At 32.2% G+C, this 22,744-nt stretch overlaps 1 protein-coding gene across 1 annotated transcript; it reads left to right on the top strand.

Annotated features, from left to right (window-relative positions):
• The first annotated feature begins 14,532 nt into the window (after positions 1–14,532).
• Positions 14,533–17,323, top strand: LOC114402789 (probable indole-3-pyruvate monooxygenase YUCCA7). The gene is made up of 3 exons (XM_028365466.1): positions 14,533–15,433; positions 15,709–16,080; positions 16,646–17,323. The coding sequence occupies exons 1-3, from the start codon at positions 14,714–14,716 to the stop codon at positions 16,871–16,873; spliced, it is 1,320 nt and encodes a 439-aa protein (XP_028221267.1). The 5' UTR covers positions 14,533–14,713; the 3' UTR covers positions 16,874–17,323.
• The last annotated feature ends 5,421 nt before the right edge of the window (positions 17,324–22,744 follow it).

The following is a 22,744-nucleotide window of genomic DNA, read 5'->3' as shown; positions in this document are numbered from 1 at the left end:
TTTCACCATCATGTACATGATTATGTAACTTGTAATTCAAGTGAACCTTCCAAATTTCTCTTCATTCTCTGCCCTGAACCACATGTTGGACCACTCAAGCACTAAAAATGTGTGAGGCAAAATAGTACTTGAACAAGAACGAGCTAGATTATATATAGCATATATATACTAACCAGATGCTTCCCACAAATAAGAAAGGCCAACATGAACAATCCCTGTCAACATGAAATTTATGAAGAGTAGCCTCAAAATCAACAATTAATTGGCCAGACTTTTCACTGGCTATAAACATCTGGCAGTTGCTTATCTATTACTCTACTTGTTAAAAATCTTAAAAATTGACTAGTTGACCTTGGAAACGAATTAAATTGATTTCTTGTATATGTTAATTAGCATTTAGCAACAATAGCTAGAATGTTCCCTTTAATTTGGTGTTCTTTGTCAAATAGCAATGGATCCGTATGCTAACTCGGGGAGGATATATATACCAGTGACATATTATATAGATCGAAAGTATATTTCAACTTTAAAATATTATACAAATAATATAAGAGAAAGAAAGATTATGCACTATATCATTCAATCACAAATTGTCATGAATAATAAATTTATTAATTTTTATAATAATGATCTTAAAAATCATATTAATACTGATTTGTAATTAAATGATAATATAATTTTTTATACTATTATTTAATGACCATTAAACTCTTAATATAATTATATTAAAAGTAAATTTTAAATTATAACCTAACTGCTAAATTAAGCTATATACAGACTTCTGAAGGAAAAAAAAGGTATATATAGACTTTATTTGTTTGAAGTTATAGGTGCTATTTTTTTAATCTTTTTGTTTAACTGGAGGGATAAGAACTATCTTAATCCTAGAGACCTGAAACAGCAATTCATGAAAGTGGCTGGTTATTTTTACTATGTCGTAGAGCCGTAGACAGAGAAAGTTGTTATTGAATGAATCTTTCAAGTAAATTGGAATTGTATTCACAGTCAGCTAACCTAGGTCTAAATTTGCTCGAACTGTATAATTTTGACCAAAAAATTCTGACCCTTTTCCCATTGGTTGATTTATGGGTTTAATTTCCCTTCCAATAAATGATAATATGTAATAAATTAATACGATTATAGAAATAGATTTAATTTCTCTTTTATATTCTCAACTAGTCTGTAACCTGTGCATACGCCCGGGCCGTTTGCAATTTATTTAGTATGTATGTTTATTTGTTTTGCAAAGTAGAAATAAAATGAAAGACAGTATGCAAATTTAAATAGAGCTAGCATTGATAAACTTGGATGTAAAGGTATGGCAAAAAAAAAAGGTTAAGATTGGTACTAAAAACTTTTATAGAGGTAATTGGAGTGATAGGAAATCTACATAAGATAAATAAAATTATAGTTTCAAACATATATAACTAAAATTGGCAAAATAACAAAATGGATGCAACGACAAAACTAAGATCTACTCTGTGTCGCTATCGTCCCAATTTTTTTGGTGTCTAATAACAATCTCCCAGATCTTTTCAGTGCGTCTATAGTAGAAGGAAATTTCATCACCATGGCTGAAATCGCTTTCTTCAAGGAATTGATACCATGGTTGAACCACGTACTTATCACCAATTCCAGCATCAATCACCACAATAGGCCATTGTAGCGGAGGTCTGAATCTTCTCAAAATTGTCATGTGCTGACCACAATGGATAAGACATGCCGTGACAGAGGGTGGAAGTTGCTATATGCAAAAAAGAAAGATTAGCATTTAATTAAAGATTAATATAAATAGTATGAGTAGTGATTAATATTTTACCAATGGATAGGGGACACCAAGCATGCATTGAGTGATTGTAAGAGTCCAGATATGTTTCCTTGAGCTGCAGCGTGGTCTTCAACATGTATGCTGGTCTATTACTGGAGTGAAGTGCAAGTTGAATATGGAGAGGTGGTTAGTGGCAAGAAAATTTATGGTTATGGACTTATAAATTTCTAATTCTTTCTTGAATCTTGTCAAGCCGTCAGCAAAGTAACATTTCCCTCTGTGTTGCCTTAGTCAGCTTTCATAAGTGGCCCCATCATATTTAAATTGAACGAATTCTGGATAGTCTGGCTGCCATTGCTTGTGGTAGAAAGCTGGTATTTGTATGGTGTCCTGAAAGGAAGAAGACAATGTTAAACAAAACAAAAACAATATCCAAAAGTAGACATTTTATTTTACCCTGTCACAATGGAATGCTGCTTTAAACTGCAATATTAATGGGCAGCTGATAATTGGATTTCTGATCTATAGTGAGAGACCATTTGAAAAAGCAGAAGTTAACATTTGAGTATGTTGTCTTAGTAAGAGAAGTTATGTTTGTTGATGTTGGAAAGAAATAGAGGGCACGGTTTGATAATATTAAAATTAGAGGTATAAATCAGTGTTTTAAAATATACAGAAAAGAACATGTATATCAATCAATTTGATTGGCACAACATAATAGGAAGCAGTTGATAGAGTTTGGCAAAAAAAATGAAATAGAAGGCAAGAAAACTAATATTTGCATACCTTAATTGTGTTGTTGATCAAATTGAATATGAATTGAGTTTAAGTTCTTTAACATGTGACTATTAGGATAGTGGAATATTAATCAAAATAAAACAATAGAACCAAATAGAAGGGTACAAAATGGAAGTCATGGAAGAACCTTTTAGAGTTTTGAATGAGTATATTGAAAAGAACATAATAGACAATTCCTTAAGTAAGTAAATGCAGGATATATCCAAGTAGAAAAATAACCTGAATGAAATTGAAGCAAAAGCAGTAGAGCCAAATGTCTAATTTGTGCATACCCATGGAAGCAAAAGATCAAAGCATATGGTAATGAATTTTAGCATTGATGAAATGGAAGAAGTTTGAGTGTGCAATATGTGGACAAAGGTTGATAATAATCAAAAGAGCTAGGAAGCTGAATACAACTGATGAAAATGAGACAAATAAAAGGGTACAAAATGGAAGTCATAGAAGAAGCTTTGAGAGTTTTGAATCAGCATCATGAAAACTACATAATAGACAATGCATATAAGACATAATTAGTATGAACCATACTAAACTTCATGCTTAAGTAACTAAATTCAGAGGACAAAAGATTAGGTATGAGTCAAGTATCCAAGTAAGTTATTAATATAACTGAATTAAATCCAACTAAAAGCAGTACAACCAAATATCTAATTTGTGATGGTAATGGATTTTAGCTTTGATGAAATGGAAGAAGTTTGACTATGCAAGATGTGGACATAGATTGAACAATTACACAGCCAAAGATATAAATTATATATATGTATGTGCTCTAAGATCACACCATCAGTTGATTTTTGTTGGGATAGGTTTTATTATTTTTATCAAGGAAATGTCAAAACAGAACATGCATATTAGATGGTTTCTAAAACATAACCATTCGAATATGCAGGAAATAAGGACAACATGACAGCACTACCCAAACTCTAAGATAACACTATGTTGATGTGAGTATCAATTGTTATTTTTTTGGAATAGGTTTTATTATTTTTATCAAGGAAATGTCAAAATAGAACATGAATATTACATGATGTGTAAAACATAACCATTTTGAATATGCAGGAAAAAAAAGACAACATGACACCACCAACGAAAAACATCCATAAGCGCCAAAACATACAAAAAATAAAACAATGTTCTAGGTTTCCAAAATGAAAACATCTAGAGTGATGAAAGGATGACATCTAGAAAGCACTAAAATAGAAGGCGTGAAAAATGGGTGCTATTCAGACATGAGATATAATTCAAAAATGTAGCTTAATTTAAGCAATAAAACCATGTGTCCATGGAATAACAATTTGGGACATGAAAGAAAATTTAGTAACTATTCTTGCAAGTCATTGTGCATAGACAATGATGCATGCAAACCTAGAAACCACAAATATGTCTGTCCTAAATTGCAAGTGGGCAAAAAATAATGAGATGGATAGACATAATTTGTCAGTATTCGATTTATACTCACCTTGTTGGAGGCAGTTGATGAATAAGAATTCATGGTGACGGGGTGTGCAAAGGACTGGTTTCGGTAAACCTGAAGCGGAGGGTGCAGGTTAAAGTAATGTGTTTTGGTGGTGTGAAGTAGTGGATGTAGAAGATTAATCGGTGGCTTTTACAGGGATATAACTTGCGGCAACTCAACAAGTTTTGCAACTGTGGATTTTTTTTATTGGTGAATGTCACACAAAGGTTGACATGTTAGAATGCAAAATAGTTTGTATAGTTTTAAAAATTCAATGGCCATTATTAAATTAAGAACGTGCCTTTAATTACAGCCTGCATAATTTATAATAATAAACATGCATAACAGGGGAAAAAAATTAAGAGATAGGAAATATTAGTGCATGTGGTACAATTATAATAATAATAATAATGATGATGAAGTAAATATGCATGACATCAAAGAAAAAATTAAAAGATAGAAATATTAGTATTAATTCCTGCCATGACAACATTAAAAAGGGCTACAACAACAATGGTAGTGCTGAAGGTCATGGTGCTTTGGCGATGCAAGGATTGCAATAATAGGATTCACAGGACAATATTGAAGAATAAAGGTGTTATTTTGAATTTTTTTCACTCAATATTCTCATCTTTTTCTTTTATTCTTTTTGTTTCTTCGTTTACGCAGGCTACAGTTATAATGGCGGTGCTGAAGGTGAAAATGCAACACGCACAACAGAATGCGCACTACTTCTGAAACCCTCCCACGCTGTGTCGATAATGTAAAGAAGAGATGAAGTAGAGGAAAAATCTCGATCTCTCTGTGGCACACATCAACAAATGAAGCAAGGGCAAAATGCATGTGTCAACAAAAGAAGTAAGGGCAAAATGACCAAAAGACCAATAAATGTGCCATGTGTCAAACTCCTAGTTATGAGCATAATAGGTTGTTGTTATTATTATTATTGACTTACATTGATGTTACTAGCAATGGGCAAGATTCTATTGAATATGTTATCACAAATAGAAGCTGCAACATCATAACTTTGGCCACCTTGGGTTTATGAATAATCTAATAACAAACAATACCACAAAAAAAATGAAAACTATCAATAATAATAATAATAATAATAATAATAATAATAATAATAATAATAGTAATCTCACATGAGTTGTAATTTTTTTATTTAAAAAAGGAAGTACTTTTGGGGTGAATAAATGGATAAAAATAGAAAATAATGTATTATATTTTATGCATGTTATTAGTATTATTATAGTTATTATTGTGTCCATATCAAGTTATATTCTATAAATAGTAGGAGCCTTGGCTGCAAATTTGTTAATGGAATAGTAGTATTGTTTATTTATCAGTTAATTTGTAATTGCATTAATTATATGATAATGACGAAAGTGTACATTTAAAATAAATTAAAATAGATGCAATTCATGACTAATTTGTTAATGTATTTGATAAACTTTATTTTTTATTTGATCCTTAGTATTAAAAGCATTAGATTTCTGAATTGATCCAGCTGTTTTATTTTTTTTGTGGCTTGATTTTTGGAATAGACTATATTATGTTAAATAAGCATTTTTAGTGATTTTGGGGTGTTTTTAAAAAAATCAGAAATGTTCAAAATCATTTCAATTACTAAAATCGGAAATGTTCAAAATCATTTCAATTCCTAAATTTTGCAAATTATTTATTTTAGTCCATGATACAATGAAATTGTACTAAATGATAACTTTTTTTAAGAAAATTAAAATAATTAATTAAAGCTAGAAACATATAGCATCATATACTAATCCACAGAGCGAAAAAAGTAGAGCATTGTTTGGCGAAGGGAAAATCCATAGGAACAAAACCAATTAGCAACTTGAAAACTCAAAAGGAAACAAAAGCAAGAACAAGCAATGAAAGAGACAGACAACAACAATTAAGAACAAAGAAACCAAACAAAGTTGGCGAGGACATCACCCAAACAAAGGTAGCCGGAGTTAATAAGGACATGACGCCGGTGGGTTTTATTATTATTATTATTATTATTATTATTATTATTATTATTATGATAATTATTATTATTATTATTATTATTATTATTATTATAATTATCAATAGCATTATTAGTATTATAATTATTATTATCATTATAATTTTTTTATTATTTTGTGTACTATGCAGAGCATCATCTCGTGGAAATGCCAAAAAAACCACCAAATGTACCAACAGAGGTGGAAGTATTATGCGGAAATGTCAAAAAAGCCACCAAATGTATCATATTGTTCTGTAAAACACTTAACAACACCAGAAATATCAGGTTCAGAAAAAAATAGCGACGAAGCATGCAAAAAATAGAACAAAAAAAATAAAGCTTGCCTCGTGGATGCTTCTTCGTCGATCAGCTCATAAGAGGGAAAACCACAAACAAAGCGAAAAACATTGATAGAAAGGAAATGGAGGAAGCAAAGTGGAAGTGAAGAGGAGACAAAGATGAAGAAGAAAGAAAGGAAACGGAGGAAGCAAATTGGTGGGGAAATGACACAAACGAAGGAAGCAGGTTTGAAGTTGGTGGGGAAATGAGCGAAGGCTGGAGAAAAAGCCACGTCCATCCACCAATAGAAGTTAAAGACTCAAGCTGAAATGCCCAAAAAAAAAAAAGCAAATGTGTCACGTGTCAAACTCTCAGGCATGGGTATTTTAGGGATTAAATAAAAAACAATTTGAATTGAAAAATAATTAAAAGATGTCAATTATATAGTGCTTGAAATTGAATTTGTAATCCGAATTCTAATATCTAGGCTAAGTTGTTAGAAAGGTTTTCAAACCCCATGTACTCTTTATTTGAATTTTTTTGGATGATGTTTGATATATCTACAATGAAAACCAACAATCTTAATCTAGCATTACAAAAATATAACCCTTTAGGCATAGACAAATTAGTCCTTCTCAATTAAATCCTAATGACATTTGCCTAGTGATATTGCAAAGGACCATGTGATGTGAATTTTCATATATATATATATATATATATATATATATATATAACATACAAAGCTAAAGCAAGCATTCAGAATGATAGAGGGATAGAAAAACTTTCAAATGGTTAATCTTACTGAAATCAAAATCCCTCCAAGAAAAAAATAAAGGTTGTGCTCCAAAAAAATCGTGTGTCATTGATTTGTTTCGGCACTATTTGTTTTTGTTAGCAAGTTTGGAATTCTATTTTTTTTCTATGCATGTTTTATTGTTAATAATAAATAACATGAATGAGATCAACAGGAGCGTCAATTTTTTTGTGTTTGTAAGATTTTAATTTTGTTAGCTGTAATGCATGTTTGCAGTCTAGCTAATAGTGATTTTTTCGGTTGTCACATTGATCTTGGCTGCCTAATTAGATATTTAAGAAGGTAAATATTAATATGTTACTTTTCCAATTATGTAGTTTGTGTAATGGGATTAAGTATTGAAGCATAAAAACATAATATTAATATATAAATATTGTTCAGAACAACTACATCAATAAAACTAAGAAGCTGAATTTTTTAAATTCAGATATCATTCAGGATCAAAATTAAGTAAACATGTTTTGTAAACTAACAAAATAGAAATTAAAATTCAATAACCATCATTGTCACCCTAATTTTTCTATTTTCTAATAACTATTTCCCAAATATTGTCACGAGGCCTGTAGTAGAATGAAAGCTCGTCTCCATGAACAAAATCACCTTCAGCAAGAAACCGGTACCATGGTTGGGCAACATACTTGCCATGAAAGCCAGGGCAAACCAAGACGACAGGCCATTGCAATGGAGGGTCGAACCTTCTTAAAATCGTCATATGAAAACCGCAAGAAGGAAGATGTATTGCTGCAAGAGGTGGAAGCTTCTGAACATAACAATTAAACTATGTTAAATTTTTGTGTAAAAATTTGATAATAATGTAAAAGTAGTTAATATAGATTACCAGTGGTTCAGGATCACCAAGCAGCGCTTGTGTGAGTTCAAGAGTCCAGACATGCATTCTAGATGCTAGTAGGGGTCGGCTGCATGCTTGTTGTTCTAGTGGAGGACTGAAATGGAGGTTGAAAATCCATTTGTGTTCACAAGCCATAAAATTGATGGTTACTGACTCGTAGATGTCTAAGTGTTTTCTCAAGTGTTTAAGGCCATCGCCAAAGAACAATTTTCCTCGATGTTGCCTGAGTCGTATCTGGTATGAGGCTCCTTCATAGTCAAAGTGGTCAAAGTTCGGGTAAGTGTTATTTATCAGCTAAAAAGAATCAAGCAAAAAAACAATATGAATAAAAGAGTAGTCAAATATCACCTTGTCGTTGTGGAATGCAGCAATAAATTGTAACATGCAAGGCTGCCTCATACTCGAATTCCTCATCTGCAATAACGCAGGCATAATAATTACAGTTACAGAAACCATTTGGGTTGGAGAGAAGCAGTTAATTGAAAACAAAAGCTAAGTAAATGAAAGTTTTTTAGGCGGCTTACCCTGCTTGACGTTGTTGATGATGTTATGCTCATCTTTGGGATGGTCAGAAGCTAATGGTTCTTCAAGAAAAACACTCAAACAGGAGATTGCAAGAATGTTGAGAAGCTTCTGCATCCTTTGCTATATAACCTGTCCTTCAGTGTGTTACAGGTAGCTGAAGTAGCAAATTGCATGCATTAAATTATTGCATTTTCCCAAAGTTGTAATTAATGGCAGATTGGTTTGGTTGGCAAGTATGCAGTCTCAATTGCTGTTTCTGAAAAGTCAAGGTTGCATGGGTGTTAGAATCATTGGCAAGGTACACAGGTGTGCAAGCGGCTAAAGGGTTATTTGTGCATAGTAAATAATTATATCATAAATGGTTTTAATGCTACACATTTTGTGTGTCAACTGGATTTGACAATTGGGCCAGCAACATGATCAAACAATGCAGACTGAGGTTTGTCACTTGCTTTCTAATTTAATGAACTTGGGCTGATATTGAGAATTTGTGTTAAAAAAATGCAGAGTAAAGGATAACAACATTCTAAATTTTGCACATGCATAAATGTAAGTGGAAGTTGACCTCATGCATGATCATTGGATCAAAATCATATGATATGGGAAGTAATTTTTTTATAAACAAATTTGAAGTTTTGGCTGAGATGAATGCAGAGCATTTATATAGATAGATTAGATCAGATATTACACCAAAGAGGATTATGGCAATTGTTTCTAGAACCCAATATGTTAAATAAAAGCAATTTTGTGTAAAGCATGGCACAAAATCTAATAACATATCAAAGGAAATGCATATCAGATATACCATATATGATATTTTTGGGTCAGAGTAAATTAATATATGATTTTAAAATCGTCACATTAGTTAAAGCTTAACAATTAAAAGTATCAGTAGTGTTCAAGACAACTAAAGTTTATCTGAGTTTAAGAATCAAGCACCATTCAAAAGGATGAAATATTGCAGTAGTACGGGTTAAAAACAGGTTCAACTGTAATCCATAACAATTGTATTAATGGTGCTGATAGTTACACAAACTATTATTGGAGGAAGCCAATAAATAGTAGCACTATGATTTTAGCTAATAGAGTTTAGTTGCCAGTACTTTTGGTTAGATTTTTCATTGAACAAAAGAAATATGAAACATAAATAACAGTCTTGGACTGAGATCCTGAAAGAAATGCATCCTTTGACATAATTGACTCAAAAGAATTACTGGCTAATGATGGCTAGGATCCTGTACCAATCTGAAACAGAAGCATCATGTTAATGTGATAAAGAGGAAAACAAAGAAGCATAAAAAAATAGGATTGGCAATAAAATGCAACAGTAAAATAGAAGCAAATTTGGCAGATGCATGCAACAAAACCTGGGAAAATATAAAAGGAAATGCATATCTGATATAACATATCTGATTAAAAAATTGGCCAATTAGTTTAAACTTAAGGATTAAATAGACTTTAGATGGCAGTTCTTTTGATTAGACTTTGCATTGAACCTAACAAATAGGAAACATAGATAATAGGTTTACCCCAAAAAGGTAGTTAATCTCATAATTGACTTGAAGGAATTGCTACTTAAGTATGGGTAGGATCCTGTACCAATTAGAAAGAAAAGCATCAGCTCCATGGGATAAACAGGGAAAACAACAAACTCTATATGACAGTATACATCGACCTTGCTTAATCTCCGTATTGGCCAACAACACAATAATGTGGTATTGACTGAGATGATCATCTAAGAAGTACAAAAATTGAAGCTAATAATGATCCATTCCAGTGCAACAGCCCAATTGATAACTTTTGGAAACAAAAAACCATGTCAGTATGAGTTAAGAATACCATAATCATGCAAATTACTTAACAAAGCAACCAAATCAAACTAGGACAACCCTGAATAACAAACAGAACAGATACAACATCCACCTAAAGTTGTTAAGCTTAAGAACAACCCTTAAGCATGGCGAAAGACAACCTCATGTAACAACGTTATCTCTAGTAAATGCCAATTTATAAGCATGATCACAAGCCATGTGTTGGCCATCATTTTTCATTAACCCAAAAATGTGGATCACATAAGTAAAATCCAAGTGATTAGCTGGTGTTGCATAGAGACAACATGAATTTAACGACCCTGACCATGGACCAAATATGTAACTAACAGGTTGAAAGATTGATAAATGAAAAAAAAAGACAAATTGAGAGCATATATCGGAGTAAAGCATAACCATTTGAATATGCAGAAAATTAAGACAACATGTGACCACCACACAAAAACATAGATAAGCACCAAAACATACAGAAATTAAACAATGTTCCAGGTTTCCAAAATGAAACAACATTCGAGCCAAAACAAAGTAGCCATGCATGAAACAAAAACTCCTCTGTGTCTGAAGAAATGAAAAGAAACCCAAACATGCAGGAAATGAAACACAAAATGGAAGACCTCAGTAGCTGGGAAACTCAAGCAAAAGTGAAGTTACACAAATTAAGAAGAAAGCAAGGCAAACATCAGAAATTAGATGATTGAGGCACAGAAAACAGTTTAGCTGGCCTGGTACTAACTTTCCTTGATCCTGCCTAAACGACAACCACCATCAACACCGAAAAGGAACAACAATATACGGCATGTATCAGGAAAAACATATTTCAGCCATGATGAATAACATCAGACGGAGCAGAATTACAAAAGAACAGTCAATAACCAAACATACATAAATGTGAAGTAACATTTAAGCAATGAAATAACACCTTACCTATTTTGCGATTGTCCTGACCTGCTTAAATGATAACCAACAAATACTAGACATGGACAGATATTAGAAAACATACCAAGCATGGCCACATGTTACCTATCTTTCGATTTTCTTGAGCCTGTTCAAATGCCAACCTAAACAACAACCAAAGTTCACAAATAAGATCACAAGGGCACAAAAATAGTATTTCATTGCTGATTCTAACTTTTTTTTATCCTGACTAAACAAAATAACCTTAAATGCATAAATATTAAATATAATTGAACCACGGGGACAACATCTTACCAATCTGACCATTGTCTTAACCATGCATAAATGACAACCAACGAATACACCAAATAACATTAGGCAAGACAGACATGCAAAAACCGATGCCCAAACAAATCAACATGCATGAAGCAAAAATTCGTCTGTGCCCAAAGAAATTAACATGCAGAAAACAAAGACAACATGACAACACCACGAAAAAACATCCATAACCAACCAAACATAGAGAAAACCAAACAATATTACAGGTTTTCAAAATGAATAGCTTGCAAACTCAAGTGGAAGTGAACATACAAAAATGAAGAACAAAGCAAGCAAACCAAGGGAGCAAAGTAGTAAGGAAATAACACAAACAGAGGAAGCAGGTTTGAAGAAGAAAGCAAGCAAACATCTATAAGCAACAAATGACCAACACCACCCAAAAACAACCATAAGCAACCAAACATGCAGGAAATCAAAAAAGCAAGCAAACATCCATAAGCAACAAATGACCAACACCACCCAAAGACAACCATAACTAACCAAACATACAGGAAATCAAACAACATTCCAGGTTTCCAAAATGAAACAACATTCACTGTGAAACAAAGTAAGCATGCATGAAATTAAAACTCCTCTGCGGCTGAAGAAATCAACATGCAGAAAATGAAGACAACATAAACAACATTCGATGTGAAACAAAGTAAACATGCATGAAACAAAAACTCCATTACGGCTGAAGAAATGAACACCACATAAAACATCCATAAGCAACCAAGCATACAGAAAATCAAACAATATTCCAGGTTTGAAAAAAGAAAAAACATTCATTATGAAACAAAGCCAACATGCATGAAACAAAAGAAAAACCTCATAAGGTAGACCAACAACACCCCAAAAAATCCAGATGCAACCAAACATGCAGAAAAGCAAGCACAAAATGAAAGACCATAGCAGCTAGCTAACTCAACTGGAAGTGAAAACAGACAAAATGAAGAAAAAAGCAAACAAATCGACGAAACAAAATAAGGAAAACAGAGGAAGCAGATTAGGAGTTGTTGAAGAATTAATGCATGAATGCATCCAGACAGTGGAAGCATTAACGCAAATGAGAGGAAGCAGGTTTGGAGTTGTTGAAGAATTGATCGAGAATGCATCCAGCAGGTGACAGTTGGAGCCAAGTGAAAATGCACAAAAAACCAACAAATGACCAACACCACCACAAAAAAACCATAAGCAACCAAGCATGCAGGAAATCAAAAAAGCAAGCAAGCATCCATAAGCACCAAATGACCAACACCACCCAAAAACAACCATAACTAACCAAAGATGCAGGAAATCAAACAACATTCCATGTTTCCAAAATGAAACAACATTCGTTGTGAAACAAAGTAAGCATGCATGAAAGAAAAACTCCTCTGCGGCTGAAGAAATCAACACCACAAAAAAAAAATCCATAAGCAACCAAGCATACAGAAAATCAAACAATATTCCAGGTTTCGAAAAAGAAAAAACATTCATTGTGAAACAAAGCCAACATGCATGAAACAAAAGAAAAACCTCATAAGGCATACCAACATGCACAAAATCAACGCGATATGAAAACAACACCCTAAAAAATCCAAATGCAACCAAACATGCAGAAAAGCAAGCACAAAATGGAAGACCATAGCAGCTGGCAAACTAAACTGGAAGTGAAAGCAGAAAAAATGAAGAAAAAACCAAACAAACCAAGGAAGCAAAATAAGGAAAACAGAGGAAGCAGATAGAATTAACGCATGAATACATCCACACAAAAGAAGCATTAACCCAGATGAAAGGAAGCAGGTTTGGAGTTGTTAAAGAATTGACCGGCAATGCATCCAACAGGTGACACTTGAAGCCAAGTGGAAATGCCCAAAAAACCAACAAATTGGACACATGTCAGCACATGGAGCATGGGCACAATAGTCATTTCCAATGCCTTCTCATTTATAAGACTTAATATAGATTATAAGTGCTTAAAAGAATCAAATCACACAACTGATTTTTTTTTTTGAATTGGATTAATAACTTTAAAAATACAATATTAGTTGTAATAAACCGAGAATGCGGTACTCATTAAAAAAAAACCAAAAAAATGCGGCCCACAAGCATATCATTTGAGAATCCTCATCTAAGCGTACGTCTATCTTGATCATAACAGAGAATGAATTGAATTGACATAAAGTAGCATTAATTATTATTGTTTAAATTATTTAAAACATAATGAAATGTAATAAAATTTATTTATTTTTCTTAAAAGATTAAGATATTTTATTACATTTTCCCGCAAATATTACGCTAAAAAATTATATTTAAGTCTTTTCATTCATCTAATATCTTTTTATTCTTGATTTAAAATGAAAAACTTAAACCAAATTGTTATTTGCAAATTTCTTTCACATTCCTTCGTGTTTCTAACATATGACATGAATTCTTTTACAATTAGTAATTTCAAATTTAAACTTTCAACATGCAGCTTTATGAAATATTTGAAAATATTTTTTTTATTTCTCATACAAAATTAATGTAGCATCTTATCGGTTGGCACTAAAAAAATCCATATTTTTATTCTATACTAAAAAAAAGAAATATTAACTATACTATCTTTTTGTAACATTTGATATATGATTAATTAAAATTTATTAAAAATGATCAATTTTAATAAATATTACTTTTAAATTAAGAGAAATAATCATCAAATAACAAATCATATTCGTCAAAAATAGATGATTTAATAAATTATCATAATAACAAAAATTATTAGAAAGAGTATTAGAAATAGAGTATTCCTAAACTTTCTTAATATTTATACAACTATATAGTATTATACAATTAATTTCTTATCGTATTCCGTCTAATCTCACTTCCTCAATGATTAGATCTACACACATCTCCTAAAAAGTGCTATTTTCAAATGACATCACATGCTCCTCTAAACTCGCCTACCCCCTCACACTATTTATACCCCCTCATAGTTCCCTCTCCCTCTCCACTACTCAATTCAACCATATCTCACCTCATTCCTCTCTCTCTCTCTCTCCATCTTCAACAAAAGTCAATCCCTCACCCTCTTTCACCTTCAAAGTTCAAATCACTTAACATAACATTGGTTCATATTAGCCACAACACAGCCCTCTAATACATCAAACTTTGTCATCATCACAAACCAAGAAAAAAGAAAAGAAAATGCATGACATATGTCTGAACATGCCACCAATGGTTCAAACCTTCGACCCAGAGGACCTCTTCACAAGGCGCTGCATATGGGTGAACGGACCCGTGATAGTAGGTGCTGGCCCTTCAGGTCTTGCAGTGGCAGCATGCCTCAAAGACCAAGGTGTTCCCTTCATAATCCTCGAGAGAGCAAACTGCATTGCCTCTCTCTGGCAAAACCGCACCTACGATCGCCTCAAGCTTCATCTCCCAAAACAGTTTTGCCAGCTACCAAACGTCCCTTTCCCTGAGGACTTCCCTGAATACCCCACAAAGTTTCAGTTCATAAGCTACCTTGAAAGCTATGCCAAGCACTTCAGCATAGCCCCACAGTTCAATGAAACAGTGCAGTCTGCAAAGTACGATGAGACCTTTGGCCTGTGGAGGATCAAGACCATCAGGAAGATCAAGAAATTAGGAGGACTCTCTTCAGGTGGTTGTGCTGAGTGTGAGGTTGAGTACATTTGCAGGTCGCTTGTGGTCGCCACCGGGGAAAACTCGGAGAAAGTGGTGCCTGAGTTTGAAGGGTTGGGAGAGTTTGGTGGCCATGTTATGCATGCCTGTGATTATAAATCTGGGGAAGGTTATGGTGGACAAAAAGTGCTTGTTGTTGGGTGTGGAAATTCAGGCATGGAGGTCTCACTTGATCTTTGTAACCACAATGCTAACCCATCAATGGTTGTTAGAAGCTCAGTGAGTACTGAAAAATCTTACTTAATTAGCATTCTTATATAAACAAAACTTAGATGCAGTTCTATAGCGGTTTCTGGTGCTACTGTTCTTCAATCAGAATTAGAGTTTTATTTTGGTAATCTATGTTGACATTTAATGAAAACTTTTATTGTAGGAATTACTGATCTGAAACTCTAATTCTGATTAGAAAGTAACACCAAAAGCATGCATATAAGTTTTGTCCTTTTTTATATGTAAATTTTTTTTTATCTAACATTTTTTGTGTTTATGATCAGGTTCATGTGTTGCCAAGAGAAGTTTTTGGGAAATCTACCTTTGAGCTTGCTGTGACGTTGATGAAACGGTTTCCTCTTTGGATAGTTGATAAGATATTGCTGATTCTGGCACGTTTGATTTTGGGGAATGTTGAAAAGTATGGTCTCAAAAGGCCCTCAGTGGGTCCTTTGGAACTCAAGCACACTGCAGGGAAGACCCCTGTGTTGGACATTGGGGCCCTTGAGAAAATTAGATCTGGCAAAATCAAAGTGGTTCCTGGAATCAGAAGGTTCTTGCCAGGGAAAGTTGAACTTGTTGATGGCCAAGTTCTTCAGATTGATTCTGTAGTTCTTGCCACTGGGTATCACAGCAATGTACCATCATGGTTGAAGGTTAGTCCTTCTTCATAGTTTAATTATATTCATTAATTGACACTTTTTTTATATTGTTTCTTTTGCATTGGATTCTTGCTGACAGTTATGGAAGTGGATAGGGTTTAACCCTGCAGTTGTTCTCTTTCTCTCTCTCTCTCTCAATAAAATCAAAACCATGTCAGATTATTAGTTTTGGCTGGTGGTTTTTTTCTTTATTTTTAATAGTCCTAATATAAGTATTCAACAGGTGTTTCTTCTACTATCCACTTGTGCTTTGTTTTTCCTCCAAGTTTTTCTGTACTCTTACTGGCCCTCTTTAATGACCAGGGAAGGTGTGTGTGTGTCTGCGTGTCGAGGGAAAAAAAATCATTTTATTTTGAAAATGCTTCAAATTTATAGGCATCTATAATATGTGCTTGGTTGCTTGGTACATTTTTAGATATTATAATGTTTCTCTCCTGGGGACAATAATTTTAATGTAGATAATAATGTGCAATTAGTGGAAAGAGTTTTTTGACTTTGTTCAAGTTAAATTATTGGCTCAATGCACAGAACTAAAATGCAATGTTATGTTTTGCATCAGGAGGATGATTTTTTTACCAATGATGGAACTCCAAGAAACCCATTTCCAAATGGGTGGAGAGGCAAAGGTGGTCTTTATGCTGTTGGGTTCACAAGGAGAGGCCTCTCCGGTGCATCTTTGGATGCAATTAATGTGGCTCATGACATTGTCAAGAGTTGGAAAGAGGAAACCAAACAGAAGAGGAAAACAGTGGCTGCACGCCACAGGAGATGCATATCACACTTCTAATTAAGAGACTCATCACTTCGATAATGACAAACATTTTGGGATTTTTTTTGTTTATTGCTGATCAGTCCAAAACAAGAGATGGTGATGTTAGGTTACAAAATAGTAGTAGAAGTCCCTAATACAAAATAGAACCCTTGAGTCTCTCTAGTTGGTTAAGTTGTGGAGAAATGAATTGTAAGTGTGCAATCTCCCACAGTAAGCTTTGTCCCTTTTCTATTTCATACCTCTTAAGGTCTAAATATAAATCTATCTTTAGAAAGAAAAAAAATTAGCCCTCTCCTTAAGGAAACCCATGTTTGAAAATAATTTGGCTATAAATTTGTACAAAGGATGATAAGGCTTATTTGCTTCTTTTTTTCATTGTAATTGCTTTTTGTTCTTTAGTTAGTTGTAAGGAATATTGATTCATACCGTAATGAATATTGTATTACAAGATTTATTTATGGTTTATTAATGAGGTCAAAGCTCTCTTTCTCTCTCCCTTATAATCCGATTTCTTTTTGAAGTCAAACTCATTCAGAGGGCAAGTTTATGGGCTTTTTTGTCCACCAACATAGGCCCAATAAATGTTGATATTGAGAAAGAGAAACATGTTTGAGACTATCATTTATATTCCCATGTTGCAAAGCACATGGACAGATATCTAGTGTCAAAAGAAAATGATTTTCAGATGCTTTGAGATAGGAATGAAATTGGAAGAGAGAGAAAGAGACAACTTGACTCTTTTCTATCATATAGTACGATTTTGAATTGAAAATGCTTCTATATTTAACCGAGATTCATTTGGTCGATGGAGAAAGGGAGAGAGAAACATTATATTGACACGGTGGAGATTTACAATGTGCAATAAATGAATATTTTTAAAAACAAACTTGGACATATATCAAGTTCTTTAACTGCAGTTCACTTTCAGCTTATCAAGACGTAATTTACTTAGTTGAGTAGGGTGATTAACTTATTTTAAACTTGATAATATTAAGTTTCCATCCTACAAATAAACAAAAGATCACTTTCAACCTTGTAGAAAAGAAAATATTTTTTTCTACTCACCAAAAACAAAAAACAAAAAAACAAGGTTTCTGTGTTCAGACATTGTTTTTTTTAATGACTATTTTAGTCCCTAAATATATAAATCGGTAATAATTTAGTCATTGAAAAATAAAAATTTTGATTTAATTCTTGAATATATAAAATATGTAATAATTCCATCCTGACTTAGTCTTTAAGTCTGTAAGATAAATTTATCATTAAGTTACAATATTCGAGAATCAATTTGACAATCAATCCTATTTTGTGAGTATCAACTTGACATTAAATTGTAAAATTCATATACTATTTGTCATTAAGTTATACACAATATTTAACTCCCACACTTCTTACAAATTATGGGACTAAATTAAAAATTTTATTTATTAAAGGACTAAATTATCATTTATTACACTTTACACATTCAAAGATTAAAATGGTCATTTATCCTAATTTTTTTAGTTAAGCCATACACCTATTTTTCAAAAAAAAAAATTGTTTCAATGAGAAATATTTAAAATAAATAATATGTGCATCAACAATATATATATATATATATATATATATATATATATATATATATATATAAATAAATAAGTATTTACAATGTTCTGAAACCAATTATATATATACTTGTTTATGTAATCTCTCAAACTGAAATATATGGAAAAAAATTAACTTATATTCATCAAAAAAATTAGTTAACATTATTTAATTTTAATAATCTCACTAAAAGAAGTTAATTCATTTCCTAAATTAAGGACCATTTACATTAGTTGCATAGAAAAAAAAGTAAATATTATTAAAAAAATAAAGCTCTAATTAAATAAAAAGTATTTTGGATATACTATCATTAAATATAATGAGAGTTAATTAAAATTTGCCTATATTTTAGTCTAATATATTAATTTTTTTATGTTTATATTTCAATCGGAAGGTAGTACTATCACTTAAGCAACTATTCATTACTATCTCTTTTTTGTTACCCAAAATAATTTGACAAACTTGATTCAAATTAATTTCATGTCTGACGTAATTTTTACTAATTTCAAATGATCGATAAGTATAACTATGCTTTAAAGTAGAGGAAAAATGACGTAAGCGGGTTTCTTTTACAAACTATTTACTTTAGAGGGTCTGTTTTCAAAGAATTTCCGAGGAGGGTTTTTTTTAGGGTTCCGTCATTCCTGTTGGCAGAACCCTTATTCTGCCATCACCACTGGCGAGACACCCGAAAGGGTTACGCCAACAGCACTGGCGAGAAATACCCATGCATGCATGCATCCACCCCATGCATACATGGCCACCACCAGCATGCATGCCACAGCATGGGTTACGCCAATATGGTTGGCGAAATACCCATGCATGTTGTTACGCCAGTCCCTCTAGCGGAACACTCATGATCCATGTGCTTCCGCCAATCCCTTTGGCGAAATACCCCTTATATATATATATATATATATATATATATATATATATATATATATATATATATATATATATGAATGAGAAAGTTAGAGAGGAAAACACAAATAGCTTTGTGTGTTTCTATATCTGAGTGGATAAAATTTTTTCTTGAGACTGTTCTACCTTAACTTTTGTTATTTTTAGTTATGTTTTGTGTTATCTTTATTTTTAAATTTCTCACATTTTGTCATTTTAATATACGTGCTATCTTTATTTGTAAATTTCTGAGATCATTTATATTTTTTTATAGAATTAAGATTTAATATTAAGTATTTTTTAGATTTAGATTATTTAATTTTTAAGGGATTAAAATTGATACCAGCTAATGTTTTGTTAATTTTCGGTATGTCTCACATTTTAATATTTGTTGTATATGTTAGTTTTAAATCCTCATATGATTTAAAAATTATTTTTTAGAATTAGGTTTTCTATTGTAGTATTTTGTAGATTTAGAATACTTAATTTTTAAGTTATTAAAATTGCTCCGAGATGAAGTTTTATTATTTTTTTGATATGTCTCTTATTTTAATATTGGTGGTATCTTTCATTTTAAAATGATGACATCATTTATAATTTTTTTTAGAATGAACTTTTAATTTGTAGTATTTATTAGATTTAGATTATTTAATTGAAGATTTGTTATTTTTTTGTATGTCTCCCATTTTAATATAGGTGGTAATTTTTTTTAAAATCCTCACATCATTTATATATATATATATATATATATATATATATATATATATATATATATATATATATATATATATATAATTAACTTATAATCTGTAGTGTGTTATTTTTTAGATTTAGATTATTTAATTTTGAAGTTATTAAAATTGTTTCGGAGTTGAATTTTTGTTAGTATGATTAATTATTTATAAATTTGTTTTGTAGGTATATTTTGGTATAAGATGAATTCTGTTATAGCAGTCTTATATTTCAATGGAAGGGTATATGAAGAGAATGACGGTATAATATTTGAAGGCAGTAAAAAAACAACTCAAATTAATCGTGGAATGAGTTATAATGCTTTGAAAAAAAATAGGAGAAAAGGTAAGGTTAGCAAATAATGAAATTATTTCTTGTATAAGCTACAGATTTTTAGTTTTAGGAAAATATATTGCATTACAAATTTGTGATGACGAAGATGTTGAAACTATGATCGAAAGTTTTCGGCAACAAGAACAAATGTCAGTTTTAGAATTATACATAGAAAAAGATGTTGTTGGTGGTTCTGCGTTTCATTCTGCAAATTCTGTTAGATCATGTGAAAATAATTTATCTAATAATGAGTCGGAACCGCCAAAAAATGTAAGCAATTTACATGAGGATGAAGATGAAGATAATGATGATTATCTTGTGTCTAATTCATACGTTGAAGACTCTTTAGATGAAGATGATAGTGTTGATGGTATATCTGATACAGATGATGAAGTCGCCGACATGGTTCAACCAGTTACAATTGTTCAACCAAGAGAAGGTATATTTAATTAAATTTTAAAAAGAGTTGAATACATTAATCATTTTATAACATTTGTATTTAATGATAAATAAAAATTTTGCTGAAATTGACATGAATTTTATTTTGTTACATATTTGGTGTAGATGGAATTCAAAATCCATTTTGGAGTGATGCTTTCCATTATAACAATATCAATTGGAGTCATCCTAATGAGGAGGACATTTTTGATTTAGACATGCCATCTACTTTTAATGTTGGGAAAGAATTATATGTTGGTATGGATTTTGATAGTAAAGATGCTTTAAAAAATGCACTCAAACAATATGTTATGAAGGTGCATCAAAGTTTTAAAGTTCTTGAAACCAAATCGCACAAATATATCGTTTGTTGCCCAAATAAAAGCGCAAAGTGTCCTTGCCCATTTTATGAGGGCAATTTTATCTAAAAAAAACTTATTCATGGAAAGTAACACAATGGGGTGGACCACACACATGTCTGAATATGAGTATGACATAAGATCATGAGAAGCTTGATTCAGATTTCATTGCCACTTGTGTAGTAGGTACGTGTTTTATGTTCATATTATCCTACTTTTGCATTTTTTGGTTATTTAAATTTTCTTATTTTATTAACGTGCGTGATTAGAGAAGATTCATTAATAAAAGTTTCTTTGATTCAAGAAAGGATAAACAATGCATTTTCCTGTAAGGTTTCGTACAAAAAAGCATGGATGGCGAAACAAAAAGCGATTGCAATTGAATATGGCGATTGGGAAGAGTCATATGCGAAACTTTTGTCGTGGCTAAAACACATGCAAAATCACTCTCCTGGATCCTATTTTCAAATACCGCATGACGATTTTATTGTTAGCAACATGGTGAGTCGTGAACACCGTCAATTTGATAAAGTATTTTGGACTTTCGGTCAATGTAAAAAGGCTTTTAAGTACTGTAAGTCAATCATACAAGTTGACGGTACACATTTATATGGGAAATAATATGGGACCCTGTTGATGGCCACATCACAAGATGGAAATGGTGGTGTTCTTCCTCTAGCATTCGCCATAGTCGAAGGTGAAACGTTAACAATGTGGTCATGGTTTTTGGCACACTTACGTGAACACGTGACAAATAAAAATGGTATTTGTCTCAGATCTGATCGTCACGCGAGTATACAGTCTGTTGTTGCTAACGAAAATCTTGGTTGGCAACCTCCCCACGCTTATCATGTTTACTGCATCCGACACATAGCAAGTAATTTCAATCGCAAATTCAACAATGCCAAACAGAAAGAAATGTTGAAGAAATTGGGTAAGATTTAATTTATAATATGATGTTAATTGATGTATCATATATACTTCAAATTTTTGTTGTTAACAAAACCTTCTGATGCAGCCTACACTCCTTGCAAACATACATTTGATCATAATTTAGAAAAGTTTCGTCAGTTGAGTCCAGCCATATCTACATGGATTGATCGCATTTCAAAGAAAAAATGGAGCATGACTTATGATAAAGAAGGACGTAGATATGATCACATGACGACCAACCTCTCAGAATGTGTAAATAATGTATTGAAGTATTGTCGCAACCTACCAATAACAGCTTTGGTGAAATCAACATATAGTAGGTGTCGAAAGTACTTTGTTGATCGTGGTCGCCAAGCCTAAAGACAATTAAATGAAGGACAAGTATATTATTCTAAGGTTGTTAAAGAACTTCAAAAAAATCAAGAACAAGCTTGTTCGCACATCGTCCTCGTCTATGATATCCACTCGACAAGGTTTGAAGTAGAGGAGACCTTCAATCCTAGAACGCAACGTGGCAGACAAAAGTGGGCAGTTAACTTGAATGACCATTATTTTCAATGCGGAAAGTATTATGTTCTTCACTATCCATGTTCACACATTATTGCTG

The sequence above is a fragment of the Glycine soja genome, chromosome 20, assembly GCF_004193775.1.
Source record: "Glycine soja cultivar W05 chromosome 20, ASM419377v2, whole genome shotgun sequence".
Classification (NCBI taxonomy): Eukaryota; Viridiplantae; Streptophyta; class Magnoliopsida; order Fabales; family Fabaceae; genus Glycine; species Glycine soja.
This window is presented reverse-complemented; position numbering and strand designations above follow the sequence as displayed.

Bases quoted from the DNA above. Each gene is read 5' to 3' on its own strand.
- LOC114402789 (XM_028365466.1), top strand. From the start codon at position 14,714: ATGCATGACATATGTCTGAACATGCCACCAATGGTTCAAACCTTCGAC. The intron at 15,434-15,708 runs GTGAGTACTGAA...GTTTATGATCAG, and splicing joins CAATGGTTGTTAGAAGCTCA to GTTCATGTGTTGCCAAGAGA. The intron at 16,081-16,645 runs GTTAGTCCTTCT...GTTTTGCATCAG, and splicing joins ATGTACCATCATGGTTGAAG to GAGGATGATTTTTTTACCAA.